The sequence below is a fragment of the Mesoplodon bidens genome (assembly GCF_964165515.1).
Source record: "Mesoplodon bidens genome assembly, chromosome: 1".
Taxonomy (NCBI): domain Eukaryota; kingdom Metazoa; phylum Chordata; class Mammalia; order Artiodactyla; family Ziphiidae; genus Mesoplodon; species Mesoplodon bidens.
In genome coordinates, this window is record NC_138176.1 from 101439725 (window position 1) to 101454824 (window position 15100).

Genomic DNA, 15100 nt, shown 5'->3' on the forward strand with positions numbered 1-15100 from the left:
TTACTGGGCTTTAAAAAATTAATGATGGTAAAGTAAGTAAATTAAAATGAATGAAAAGAAAAAAAGTGGATTTCTAAACTCACCAACCTCACCAGCAAGAACCTATCTGCTCCTCTGGATAGAGTTCTCCCTCTCTCTCTTCCCACAGGTACCCAATCTAAAAAGAGCATGAATCTGAAGTCCAGCATATGTGGGTTCAAATCCCAGCTCAGTGGTTTAAAATCTATACACTTAAATTCTCCATCTCCCTGCACCCTGGTTTTCCCATCTGGGTGTAGAAATCAACCAGTTCACATGTGGATCTTGTGGAGGATTGAATGAGATGATGATGTGAGGAAAACAGCTTCACTGGCAGAGCCCCCGATAGAGGGTGAGGCTTTTGACAGAGGCTGTTCCTAAGCACCCTTCCTACCTACTGATTTTACTGTAGCTTCCTCTCCCCCAACTCACCTGGTCACCGAGCTCTGTTGGTTTTTCTCCTTTAATATCTTTCACTTTCTCTTGGACCCCTGCCAACATGACCTGTGTTCAGACCCTCCTCAGTTCTGTCAGGAGTACTGCGATAACCACCAATCTCTATTTTTGAGAATGTCTTCAGCCTCATGCTCTCTAATCCATCCTCACTGCCCACACCCCTCCACCAGGATGACTTTTACAAAGTACAAAACTGCCTGATTTGGAATTCTAGGTCTTCTACTTAATATCTGCATGACTTGGAACACGGGATTCTCCCATACCGTAACTCATAATCTATAAAATGGGGGTAATTTTTCCTGCCTCACAAAGTTATTATAAGAATTAAACAAGGTTATATATGTGCTAACACATAGAAATCACTCAGTAATTATCAAGTTTCTTCCCTTGATTCTTTTTTTTTTTTAATATTTATTTATTTGGCTGCACCGGGTCTTAGCTGTGGCATGCGGGATCTTAGTTGCCTGACCAGGGATCTAACCTGGGCCCCCTGCACTGGGAACGGTGAGTCTTTTTTTTTTTTTTTTTTGCGGTACGCGCGCCTCTCACTGCTGTGGCCTCTCCCGTTGCGGAGTACAGGCTCTGGACGCGCAGGCTCAGCGGCCATGGCTCACGGGCCCAGCCACTCCGCGGCATGTGGGATCTTCCCGGACCGGGGCATGAACCCGTGTACCCTGCATCGGCAGGCGGACTCTCAACCACTGCGCCACCAGGGAAGCCCGGAATGCGGAGTCTTAACCACTGGACCACCGGGGAAGGCCCCTCTTGATCATTCTTGCTGTTCTTATGACCCTCCATGGTTCACCAATAGGGTGGTGTTATAATAGTGATATTTAAGCCCTTTGCAGGCTCTACCTAACTCCCCACCAAATCTCATATCACTCATTAAGTAGTATGTTATCATATAGAATCAATAAACTATGTTCAACCCAGGATAAAAACAATTAAGTTAGTAAGGGATTCAGAAGAACAATTAGGTCATTTACAGAACTGCTGATAAAATTCTATCTAAAAATTCATTCTCCTAAGAAGTGATTAAAGCAACTGAAACTCAATATGCCAAAAGGATTCAGTGACTCTACCCTAAACATCCTTCCTGCCTTTTCTTCTGCCAGTTCTCATTAGAATACAGTAATGTATTCAAACTAGCAATTTCCCTACTTATATTTTCAAACTTTAAGGTATGCATGTTATATATGTACACAGAGATGGGTTTTCTACAACATGGTCTCGCAAAAGGTCCCGAAACTGCTTAAAAGTCTTACCTGACATTCTCCTAAACCACCTGGGTTTCTTGTCCCATATAATAAAGAGATAGTAAGCAGGGACCCCGGTCAGAGTGATGATGAAGCCAATCCCTGTACTAAATGGGTCTGAATAAAGGGAAAGGGCGACCATGAAGAGACACGTGAAGGAAAACAAAGCTGGGATGAAGAGCGGCACCTGGAACACAACACAAAAGAAAATCACTTCAAGGGCAGTTCAAGAGACAGAAGGTGGATTCAAGATGAGCACATTAGTCATGTGATCAGGTGATACACCTTGATCACGGGACCAAGTGACAGGCACCATCCTATCACACCTTCGTACCAAAATCTCTTGCATAGGGCACAGAGACTATATTAAACACACTCCTTTAAATTAAAAAAAAAAAAAACACAACTTTGGGTAAAACAAAATCTAAGGATAAATAAGTGTGTTTCATTAGAGATGTTCTGTTTGAATTATTTTACTAGTTAAGCACTATGTTTTAGGATTTATGTTTTTGATTGTAAAAGATTGGTTCTTTGATCATTATGATTAGAATACACTTTAATGTAGAGCCAAGAGCACGGGCTGCTTGTTACATGTTAAAGCCTTTCAGTGCATATTGATTTTCTGTTGGAGATTCACAATAAGAACTGACAGGGATCAAACAGGCCAACTCCTATTCAACCACTAAGAAAGATGTTGCCGGCATTAGGCAATGAATATAATTAGAAACAAATTCTGACAACATGATGGACAACATCATCTGTGTTATTTCTTAAAAGCAAATACGTAGTAAAGACAAATCAGTCCATGAGCTTTCAAGGCTAGAGGCATATGCGTCAGCCCTCCCAAAAGGAAACACTTAGCTATGGTAAATGGACATTCTATTAAGTGGTATATTCACACATCTTCACTTTCCCTATGTATTTCACATTTCTCCTCCTTCTGGAGTGTACAAGGCAGAAAGGGGGCAATATAACAAGTCACAACATTTAAGAACACTTAAAATGCCTTTTTGTAAAGCAGCATCCTTTTTAAAGTTTTAATTAGTGATGATTTCATACATATCTGCCTCACTCTTTCTCAGTATGGTTGTCCACAACTATTCAGCAGAAAAAAAAGAAGCAGTCTATATTTTGAACATATCATCAGGTCATTAGACACATTCATGAAAAATCAATATAACAAACATTGTATATTAATATCCCCACTTTTCAACAATGTGACCTAACAAAGTTCAGTATATCACAAACAAGCCGATGAACTATTTTTCCAAAGTAAAATAAATCCCATATGAAGACATGACCTGCAAGAGTTAAACATTTTATTCCAGAGGATTCTGCCCTCTGCCCAAGCTCTTCATCATCAACTTATGACAAAGGGAGGACCAGGTATTAGGAGGAAGATTTATGTAAACCCATCAAGATTGCTGAGGTTACCTTGAAAGGACGATGCATAGCTGGGTGTTTGTATCGAAGATAAATCAGCCCAGCAACTGCCAGCCCAATAAAAAGCCACCTGGCAAAACTGAGGAAATTCAAAAGACTGTAGAGGTCCCCAGAGAAGAGCATTATCATTGTCAAAGGGTGCTGGGGGGGAGGGGAAGGGAGAGAAAGATCATGCACAGTGAGTTAAAAGAGAACACATGTGATAACAAGCAATACCATCACTACACATTATTATTATCTTTTCCAAACGATTCTTTCTACTGATAAACGACCATTGCGATTAACACCTATACTCAACTAACCTCCTAGCTATATATCCAGCTTTTCTACTTGCTCTTTACACACACATATGGATGCATTATTTTTAGCTGTTTTTCATTTGAGTTAAGAGAACATGCTTTCAAAGAGCAAAACACAGGACACTCAATGACCCAAAATTTAAAGACCCAGAGACTGAGATGGTCGGTAAATAACTAACAATAAAAGTCAAAAGCGCATCCAATACACACATTTGCAGAGAGCTCCGTGAATGGTGTCTGATGAGCCCCTGGCTATGCATACACAGGAAGGACAGCCACCTCTAGAGACTGTGTCCTCTCCTGAGTGCAAAGCGTTGACCTTTCCTTCCTCCACACTTCCTCTCCCTGGGTGCTTGCCACATGTGACCCTCAAGACCGCAGAAAAGAATGAAGCACAGAGATCTGCACAGCAAGTCTCTACAGCTGCACAGACCAAGGACAGCATGACTGATAATGCAGGCTTAAAATGAAAGCCCTCTTCAGTAATACATTCTGTTCCCATAAAATAATACATTCTGTTCCCACAAGTGAAGTAAATTTCCAGAATCCACACAGAGTACCCCGCCCACCCACCGGGACTTTACAAAGAAATTTCAGGGAAACATTTTGAAACAAATGAAACCCATGGTGGGTGGAGATGGGGGTACAAAAGTGTTCAATGACTTCTGTGGTGCGCCTGACAGCAGGAGATTGGGAAAAAATGTTACAAAATAGTAGGTAAAAAGGAATATAACATTGCCAATGGGGGATCTGAGGACTTCTACACCTTACACAGTTTTTCATATCCCATGTTTCACAAATACTTTTCTCTGCATAAAGAATCGTACAGCTCAAATTTAAGTTTTGGTGCTTTTATTTCTCCCATTTAGAGTTGCTCTCAAAATTCTCACTTTCAAGCACAGAATCCCTGCACTGTCTAGGATTCTGTCGACTTTTTCTGTAATTTTGTATGCATTTCATTATAAGGGGCCTCTGATGAGACATCTGGGCGTTTTGGGACTGTAGCTTTTAGCTCCACTTTCAATAAGTAGAATTGGGACTTATTACTCGACCTCCTTTTCTGCAAGGCTCTCTGTCAGTGACAGGAGCCCAGGCAATCATTTCCCTTTGATCTCACAGATTTCTACAAAGATGAAAAAGAAGTGACGTGTTATTGCTCCAAAGCATCAAATATGCATCAGATATACTGGATGAAGGGAAGCGATGGAAAATATCCTGCCTCTGCAAATCCACCAGGATACACATAGAGCCAATTTAGCAATAAATGAGAACAGAAAGCAGGAGCTGAAGTCAAGTTTGAAATCCTCTTTGCTAAGCTGTTCTTTGAGGTTACATCTAGATACACATGTTACTATGCATTACCAAAACAATAACAGCTGGCAGAGGAGTGTGCTTGCGGATGTGAATCATGGAGAGGATTTCCGGAAGGTGACCCTCCCGAGATGCAACATAGAATAACCTGACAGGAGAAAAATGTACAATTAATCATTTCCAAGGGAAAAAAAATCCAGAAATCGAAGAGAAAACTTGCATCTTCTTCATACCAAATGGTCTGACATTTCTTAGGTGATTACTTCGAATTTTATAAAATCTGCCAAAATGTTATGTTCCTTTGAGGAGAAACAGTAGCAACATCTGACTCAGCATAACTCACCCCATATATAAATAGCTGCTGGTGAATTTAGTTCTAGATTTCTAATACTGCACGTGTGTTATCAATCCAGTCCAACTCAACACACACACACACACACACACACACACACAACATTCACATTTATGTGATTGGGTTTTCATCAAATTAAAACAAAAGGGACTTCTGCATCAAACAAAAGGGATACAGATGGTGGGATGGTGATGTCTGGTGTCTCTTACTTTACTTTTTTGCTTGTCACCTTTAGCGAAACAAAAGATTTTATTGCCAGAAATAAAATGCTGTTGTTAAACTCTGTAGACATACGATAAAACAACAACAAAAAAACCCCTTCATCCCTGGCTTCAGAGTAGGCTATGAGTAGACAAGCAGTGCCCTCTAATGGACAGAATAGGACATGCTGTTGATACTTGGAGGAAGATTTCAATCTTGCGTTTCCCTTTAAAAACAGCAGGTTTAGAGGCACTAGTTCTTTTCTTTTTAAACTTATCCTTATCACATCCCATCTCAAACACAGAAATGCGTTTCTAGAAATGCTTGAACTCACTCACCTGGAGACAGCAAACACACCACCATTCATGGAACCAAAGCAGGAGAGGGCAACAAAGATTGGAACTGCTACTGAGAAATTTCCCAGGAGCCGCTCAGAAAAAGTCTAGTGAAAGACAGACGGAAGCATATTAATGCTTTGCCAGAAAGTGGAATAAAATGAAACAATTTAGGCCAAACACGCTCTATGACTTTCTGTTCACCTGGTGATATGTGTGTGTTTTATAATCCTTTTTTGGGTTAGGGTCAGACTAACCTCTTAGAACAATAATCAAAGGCAGGCACCATGTCCTTGCTTGTTGCAGAATTATGGGCAATAGTCTAAACAAGCACCTTCCCTCTACTTCCAAAGAGCAATGATCCAGTTATCAAATCTTTATCAACTATGGTATCTATTGTCTCTGACTTTGGTAAATACAAAAAAACTCAGTACAGAAGTTCTCCTTTTAGAGACAGAAATCTTTCTGGATAATACCTTCTCTTTCGTCTGGAAAGCCACATTTTTATAGCAAAGTACAAAGGTATTCTGAGAAGAGTTGCAGATACCTGTTTCATATACCAATCCCACTGTTATGACTTAAAAGCGTGGCAAAAAATAATTGAAGACTTAATCATGTATACTATGGATATGAACAGTTCTGAAAATCTTTTGCCCAGAATAATCACATCAGCTGAATCTCTGTTTATGAAGTCAATCCCGCCCTCTCAGGTATCTGCCAATTCCTTCTGTGGTCTCCTATTAAAAGGCTAGAATACCAACACAAGTCCAAGGAAATCAAACTACAGAAAATATAAAAGTTAAACAAAACTTCTGACATTTCCTTTTGCACATTCCATGGCATGTGCAACATTGCAAATTTTCATGAAGGATGTATTTTCAAAAAAAAAAAAAAAGTGGGATTCTTTACTTGTCCTTGATGCAGCCGGTGCTATGTAATTAATGGACCACATTACGCTCAAAGACTAAGTGCTGCCCTTTGTCTAGTAAGATGAGATGACGACCTGACATCAGGAAGCTCTGTGCGTTTGGTTGTCTGGTAGAAGTTACAGCAGTGGACAGAGTCTTTTCTAATACAGTGAACTCGTACATAGGTTCACATGAAATGAGATAATTTGTTCCCTGTGGATGTTGCTGATATGAGGTAATAGTGACTATTTTAAAAGGGACTGACATCTAGTGATGGGAAGTTCTTTTTTTTTTCACCCTTCATTGTTATAAGGTCATGAATGAGTGCCCTCTTACTAGCTAAGTTTTTATACCAAAAAGTCTGTGTCACAGAATAGCAGTCCCATAACATGACCTTTGAAAGCAAAAGATGGTCCTGAAGTCAAATAAATTTTGGAAAATGCTGTAAAATTATGAGTATCCACGTCTTAGGGAGTTAAAATGCACATTAGCTTCTCTAATATTCTGAAAAGTATTATAGCAATGACATCTGTTTAACTTTGAATAACTCAGTATTTCCTCAAATTAATAATATCCTAGAACTTGTATTCAAAATGATATATATACTAGAAAAAAAGTGTTATGTGGTCCATTTGGAAATTCTAAAGTGGTACTTTGGGAAAAAGATTTTAAGTCAGCATTTGAAAAGCGTCTAAACAGGGAGGAGTACAGAATAAATGCAATTTGCATATCCCAAAATGCATTCACTTAAACTCAGTAACTGCCCACCTGTCTTTAGAGACATGTTGGAAGAATAATGACTTCTACTCAACATGTATGTGTGGAAATATGTTTTCAAGCAGACATATGTGGAAATGTTTTACATGAAATTAACAGTACAGAGAAATCATATAGGAGTGTAGCTGTATCAGTTAAATGGAATATGCTAAGGTATGTTCTAAATTTTTTAAATATTCATTATCATTCCGTTAAAAAAAATTACTGGATTTCAAAACACTTTCTGCTGGAGGGAACTACTATAAAATTGCATCATTTCATTAACCTAAATTCAAACTGGCATTTTCCCAGCTTAGACTTACCACTGCCACTGCCTTTGAAAGCAACAACTCCTCAGCACTAATGGTTGTAAAGTAGGCCACATTTGTTAGCACATAGCCAATGGTGACGACGGCCATGGATATACATATCGCAAGGGGGATGGTTCTGAAATGCACAAAGGAATCGCTTATCAGTCATCTTTCGTTAGTCATTTCTCTGCAAGCAAAGAAGATAACAGGCTCATTCAAACAAAGAACAAAAATGGTATGGATAACTACAGGCTCTGTTGGGTATGTATAAACATTTCATCAGGGTGAAGTACCACATATTCCTTTGTAATTTAATCAAGTCCATAAGGGGAGGTACTACATTTGTCTTGTCTACTGCTCTACCACAGAACATATGGGTCTGTCCGATTCCTGTGCTCCATAAATCCTAGGGCAGGGTTTCACAAACTTGAGCACGCATCACCCGGAAGGCTTGTTAAAACACAGATTGCTGAGCCCACCTCAGGAGTTTCCGATTCAGGAGGATTTGCATCTTTAGCAAGTTCCTGGGTGATTCTGATGCTGCTGGCCAGGGGACCACACGTTGAGACCCACTGTCCTATATATATGCCTTTCAAATACTGATTCACTTGCCTTGACACCTTTCTAATACTAGTTTCCCAAAAGATCTTTCGCATTCAGTGTTTTCCCCTTCAGTAATTCCCCTTGCCATCGAATATGTGTACACTTTTGGAAGCATGACAGCAACATATATCTACCTTTCTAAATGACAGTAATAATAATTTTGTACATAACACAAGAAGCCCAGAAGTGCTCCCAATAATGCCTTTGCACTGCCCTGCTGTGAGTTCAAAGGAACCTCAAGATCATGAGTATCTATTAAAGCAACAGCACAGATAATCCCATGAAATTAGAGGTGACATGCTGTGAAGTACATATGACCGGACAGTGCTGACACTATGTGGCATCAAGAAGTAGCCGGCACAAATACAATGTTACGTCTTCATTGAACGCACTGGGAAAGCCAGGAAGTTACTGATCCTCATAATTTGACTCCGTGTTACCGATACACATTACTTGCTTAACAAAATCACCTCTTCAGACCGTTTCCAGTTCAAGCAACTTAAACCTTTGGCTCCCTGCACAAAGGCTGATGAGTTTTGTGGTTTTTCTTTTTTAGCCATAGAGCTTATCAGCCTTCATGGAGCCTTAACCCTGCTGGATGCCACTAATGAAGACCTCCATATAATTTCTTCCAAGATGAAAATACAGGTCCGAACCAGGAAAAAAAAAAAAAAAAGGCACAGCCTGCCTCACTCCCCAAGCTGGGTGTGTGGAGCACGCTAAGTCCCAGCTCATTACTCTGAATTCTCTATCCCCTGTTGAGAACAGGCAAACCCAGCCAGTCAGCAACTGCCATTCATTATGCTGCTTGGAGCCCGACACTTCCCCTGGTCCCCAAAGCCTTAAGCCTTGATGGGGAAACACATTGACCTCTAAATTCCTGGCATCCTAGTAGAAAAGGAGCAGATGTTCCCCTTCCCCAGTGTGAAGAGGGTCCTGTGGAATTTTCTGTTCATGCCGTACCACGCATTGCTGCTTGGGATTGATAAATGCTACATGTAAGCAAAGGAAATCACTGGGCCAATTAAATACAGAGCGGTAAGTGGCAGAAGGCATATTAAAGATGAATTGATGAATTCTGTTTCTTTGAAAGAGAGGTGATAGATCAATGCAAAGGGGTAAGAAGGGGAGCACAAAAGCGTATCGGCAGCTTTTCAACCACTCACTGTATTATCAATATTTTAAACTTGAATCCTTCAGCTCTTATAACATGCCAAATGGGGTTTTGAGTTCTTCCTGTGGAGGAGAGAAGCAGAGAGAAAGAGAGGGAGAAAGACACTCTCTAGAGATCTCCTCGCAAGAGTAGGATTAAGAAATGCAAAGGGGGCTTCCCTGGTGGCGCAGTGGCTGGGAATCCGCCTGCCAATGCAGGGGACACGGGTTCGAGCCCTGGTCTGGGAGGATCCCACATGCCGCGGAGCAACTAAGCCTGTGAGCCACAACTACTGAGCCTGCGCGTCTGGAGCCTGTGCTCCGCAACAAGAGAGGTCGCGACAATGAGAGGCCCGCGCACCGTGATGAGGAGTGGCCCCCGCTCGCCGCAACTGGAGAAAGCCCTCGCACAGAAACGAAGACCCAACACAGCAAAAATAAATTAATTAATTAATTGAAAAAAAAAAAAGAAAAGAAATGCAAAGGCTCTGCTAATAAAAAGTGAGGTGATTTATCGTTCAGTGCAGTGACGTCACCTAACCTGTCCGGGACAGGTAGTACTGTCACGTCACACGATGCTGTCAAAGAACACAGAGAAGTCACTCTGAAATCTGACTGTGGCCCTGCCAGCATAGAATCTAGCCTCCCAGCCCAGCTCTTTCGAGGCAGCCTGTGTTTCCTGCCCGGAGATTATGGTCTTTCTGAGGGAGGATTTCTAAACTGACGTTAGCACAAGGAACCTTTAAAGAATTTGAAACTTTCAGGTTAGTTTTCCTTTTGTTCTTCCTCAGCTTGTCACTAACAAAAAACAGCAGCAACAGATGCTGCTATGTACCCACCCTTTTATTAGCTACTTTACATATTTGCCTCATTTTGTCCTTGGAAAATCCTGTGAGTTCGGAGCACAATCGCCATTTTATATATGAGGAAATGAAGTCTTAGAGAGTTTAAAAAACTGTTCAAGGATACACAGCTGGTAAGTGGAAACCCAGAATTCAGCCGCGGATCTAGCCTACCCTGAAGTCAAAGCATTTAAACCACTGAAGTGTATTCTCTCTCATGCATGTGGGTTCTCAAACTCTTAACTATTACTTTTCAGAGAAATTATAATTATTGAATATAATGTTTATTGGAAAGCTCTTATCAAGGCTGTGTTTCTCATGTATTCACTGAAAATACAGTTTTGTGTAGTATGAAGGAGGGGGAAAGACTTATTCCACGATTTTCATAATTTTTCTGTGTGATATGAACTATAATGTCAAGTGAATGTTTTCAAAAGTTTCAATATTTTGGAAATACTAGTTTATTTTGAATTTAAAAAACCACAGGGGCACACTGAATAAACTTCCCTAGACAACTGTTATAGAAAAGGAGGAAAAGTAAGCATACTTATCAGACAAAATGAAACAGATTTTTAGCAGTTTTACTATCAGCCAAGTATACTATATAGATACTAGAGGAAAAAAATAAATCAAAGGAGCTTAAAATACAGGATAAAAGAGAAAAGGGGTCTAACCTTGCAGCAATTCACAGCAAACCCAGTAATTCCTCCCTAGGTAAAATTAAGCCATGGGAATTGAAGAGGATGTGGCCAGATAGCCAGTAGCTTCTGTCCTTAAGGTTCCATTTCACTTTAACAAAGGGAAGGAGAAGGGTTTGTGGCTGTCTTGGCATAAACAGCAAACATTTACCGAGGAAATCAGTTGACTTGTTCAGAAAGGCTTGGCACTGTGTGGTTAACTCCTGGATTTCAAGCAGCAAAGCTTAAGAGCCACTGGGTGAGCTGATAAGAGCTATTAGGGCATGCCAGAGCAATCTTTCTGGAGGCTTTAGATGCAGAGGGCAGATAAACACAGTTAGTAATCCAAGATTAAGGCAAATGGCTCATGATAATAAAAGGAATTACAGGAACTGGTAGGCCACTGACATTTCAAAGCCCCTGTGTAATTGTGAGGTATCCACCAATTCTAAGTGCAACAAAAGCATTGTCTTTAAGCTGAATAAAAATGACTCACACCTATGAGTTGTAAGCTTTCTCAAATGTTGTGTATATATTTTTTTATGATTAACAAGATACGAATGTATTGGGAGAAGTTACTTAATCCTTAAGAGCTCTTTGTCATTATACATAGTCTTTTCAATTATGTATTAATGAGAAATAAGCACTAAGTAAGTGAGAATCTGATATTTTTATTAATTGCAAATCATCTTCAATCAAAAGGTCTTGGATAGTCTTCTTTCCTTGCAGGTTTATTTTAAATTGGCATCTGTAACCAGTCTATGTAACACATAGATAAATATTAATTTTATTGGAAATTATTAAATGGAAGTCTCTGGAACATCTGCTTAGAAGCACTCTCATTCTAAGGATAGAGCTCCCCAGGAATTTAAATGGCCCCAATAGTAATGGCAGGTAGCTTATATTTGTATAAGCTACAAAGCACTGGCAAACGCATTTTATCTCCAAATATACACATTTCATTTCAAATCCTTTGTGGAATAACATAGAATATGAACAAATGACAAAATCCACAACAACCCACTGAAATAGGAGGTAATACCACCATTTTCAAACAATGGAACCAAGGCTCAGAGAGGTTAAGTGACTGGCCAAGGTTACAAAAGTAGTAAGTGAGAAAGCTGGGTCTTGAATTCAGATCCTCCATTGCTAAGTCCCACATTCCTGAAATATCTTGTCAGTGATATCATGGCTCTTTTGTGCCTACTTTAACTCTAGGTACAAAGTTCCTAGGATCCTTACATGCTGACAAACATGTACTCTATTTTATATATATGATACAAATATCAGAAGGCTGATTGTTACAATGTGACACATTTTAAGCCAAGTACATTTTACTATGCACTTAATAGTCATCACAAATAATCTTGCAAATGATGGAGCATGGGATGCATTTTTAATATACTTTGCAACTATATGGTACAGCATCAGCGATGATCATTGTTTCCAGTGCTTTATGTTGGCTAAAAAGACTCCTGCCATGAAAACAGAATGAGTAAACCTAGCTTCAGAGAGTTGAGGACACAAGAAGGTCACAAGGATTTCTGATATTCAGGCCATCCAAGTAATTCTGTAGTCACTTGTATTTAGGACATTCCTAAAATTGTTTTATAACTGGCGCAAAATCTTCTGAGATTTATGTGAATCAAAATAAGTTTCATACATTCCCCGGTGTGTATACATCCACTGGAGACCACAGAAACCATTGATCCTGGGGCATCTAAAATTGTCTTTGAGCCATGGGACTGGGCATGATGCCAGTTCTGCTAAAACCTTCTCCTGTATGTTCTGGAATCTTCTAAGAGAAGTGCTTTATACTTCACATTTTCTATTTAAAAATCATTAATGTTTTAACACATGTATTTTGCATTCAGGAAAAAAGAGGGAGGGGAGAAAAGAGGAATTAAGACGGGCAAGAAAATGACGAACTTCTTAATATGTGAGATGCAAATAAAAAGGAAAACAGGGTTTTTCAAAGAACTTTTAAATTTTTTAGTAAACTGTTTATATATAATTGAAACAAAGCCATGATTCATCTCAACATGAAGTATTTAAAATTATAAATGAGTATTTCTTGATTCTGAGTATTTATTTTAGAATCATACCTATTTCACATTTTCTTTATAATGACCCTGTAGAGACCTTGAAAGCTTTCCTCTAGATCTGACCCAGAAGTGACTCAAGTATCTCTTACTTCTCTCTTTTTGATCTACTAATTTATTTTTGAAGGATTATTCAGTTTACTTTATTACCACTGCTGTTAATTTTATTGTACTCCTCAAACTTCAGTCATGTGTTACAATCCAAAAGATAAATACTAGTATATCTCAAAGAAAATCTATATTTTTCACTCACGTGATTTTTTTCTTCCATACATTTTTACATAATTTCCCTGATTCTTGCTCATCTCAAACTTTCCAGAGACACCTCCCTGCCCCCCAGCAAACATGAAACTGTATTATCTGGCTATGTGATTTCTGATATTTCTAGCAGGGACTGAATTACAAATAAGGGTTCTTGATTGTTTTCCAGACTTGAAACAATTAGATTACAGATGACTGGAACCCTATGAACTGCCTTGTATGTTTTTGGTGATTTTGCCCCCTTGTCATTTAGTGCTATCACTGTATCTCTAGTTGTACATTGTGAGTGGGAACTGGACTGTTAATAACAGTATAAGAGAAATGCACTTGAGGAGACACGGCGAGTTGGGGGGGGAAGGTGTGGGTTGTCACTGAAAGAAGAAAATGTAGCAAGAGGAAGAGTACACTCAATAAACCTCTTTAGAAACATTCTTAAAGGTCCATGGTTCATGTTCTAACTTAATGAGAATTTCTGGGCCAAGGCTGAACACAGTGATGTGACGAGCAGATTGTCACATAAAGGTACACAGTGATCCCACTGATTTCAAGCACTAAACACCTGCCCTCCGCTTCTTACTGTACCATGGCAAGACTACAGGTGTTTTCACTGAGACGTTTTAAATTTCAATACCACTGATGTCTAATCTAAATCTCACCATTCTCCATTGTCCACAGATGGAGAACTCCATAAACAAAAAGAGAAGACAGAGGGACCTGTAGGAAGATGTAAGAAATGAACAGACACAGATCAAAAGACTGCAGCCTGAAGGAGGCTCATGGAAAAAACGTACACAGATGCATGCAGGAGATAGAAAAGTGCAGCAAAACCACGTAGAAAAATGAACCGAAATGGAAACTTATAATTCAGAAACATAGGGTCATAAGCAATCAGAAGCATGAGTCTAAGCGTTTTCAACCCTAATAATACTTTATTTTTTTATCCAACTAGCAGATAAATTCCTGCCTAAATAAAATTATTCAGCAAAATATAGCTGGGGGTAAATTTTCATTTGCTTGAATTTCATACCAATAAAAAATCTGCATTGTCTGCATCTCATTTGTTCTCATTTTCTCAAGATTTAGAGTGTGTCTTCCAGATATATTACAGTTATCCATATTTATCATGGATGAACGTAAAGAAATTAGTAAGCAAGTTTGAGTGCACAAAAATAGAAACGAAACTGGTTTTTGATCAAATGTTAGCAAGTAAATAACTAAGAAAACAAAATATTTTAATAACAGTAAATTACATTTCACACTAATATTCAGCTCTTATTTTTGTTATATTGTTTTTACAGTATACTTTTTAAAATGTTATCATTTCCCTCAGGATTTTGTCTAAAGTACTCTAAGGTGATGCAACATCTCAGTGAACCTTTTTTTTTTTTTTAATAACTGAGTTCCTGAGATTCAGATATGCATGGCTGACAGAATGAAGTACTCACCACAGTTTTGTATTCCTCTTTCCAAAGTATCAGTCATTCCTGAGAAGAAGCTACCCAGATAGACCACATTTTCCAGACTCTCTGGTATCTAGGTAGGAGTGTGACTCATTCTTATGTGTCAACTGATGTGGCAGTTTCAGGCCAAGGTGGTTAAGAAGTGGGCTGCCTTGTCTGCCCCCAACCCTTTCCCTAGTTGTATAGAGGATCTATAGAGAGGCAAAGCCACAATGTGGAAGGAATCTGGGCCACAGAATCAACATGAGGAAGAAAGTCCACCACTCAGCCAGGGACACCAACAGTGGACTGTAACATGATCTAAAAACTAAACTTTCAATTGTTTAAATCCATTGAAAATTTGTGGTTTTCTTGTTG

At 39.3% G+C, this 15100-nt stretch overlaps 1 protein-coding gene across 2 annotated transcripts in view; it reads right to left on the reverse strand.

The window, feature by feature from the left end:
* The window catches only part of SLC7A11 (solute carrier family 7 member 11), a 93454-nt gene that overhangs the window by 18341 nt on the left and 60013 nt on the right, over positions 1 to 15100 (reverse strand). For both annotated transcript variants that reach the window (XM_081234469.1, XM_081234470.1), the window contains 5 exons: positions 7659 to 7782; positions 5675 to 5778; positions 4835 to 4931; positions 3165 to 3314; positions 1740 to 1917 (listed from right to left, as the gene is read on the reverse strand). In XM_081234469.1, coding sequence (XP_081090595.1) covers positions 1740 to 1917; positions 3165 to 3314; positions 4835 to 4931; positions 5675 to 5778; positions 7659 to 7782 — 653 coding nt within the window. The remainder of the gene's footprint in view (positions 1 to 1739; positions 1918 to 3164; positions 3315 to 4834; positions 4932 to 5674; positions 5779 to 7658; positions 7783 to 15100) is intronic.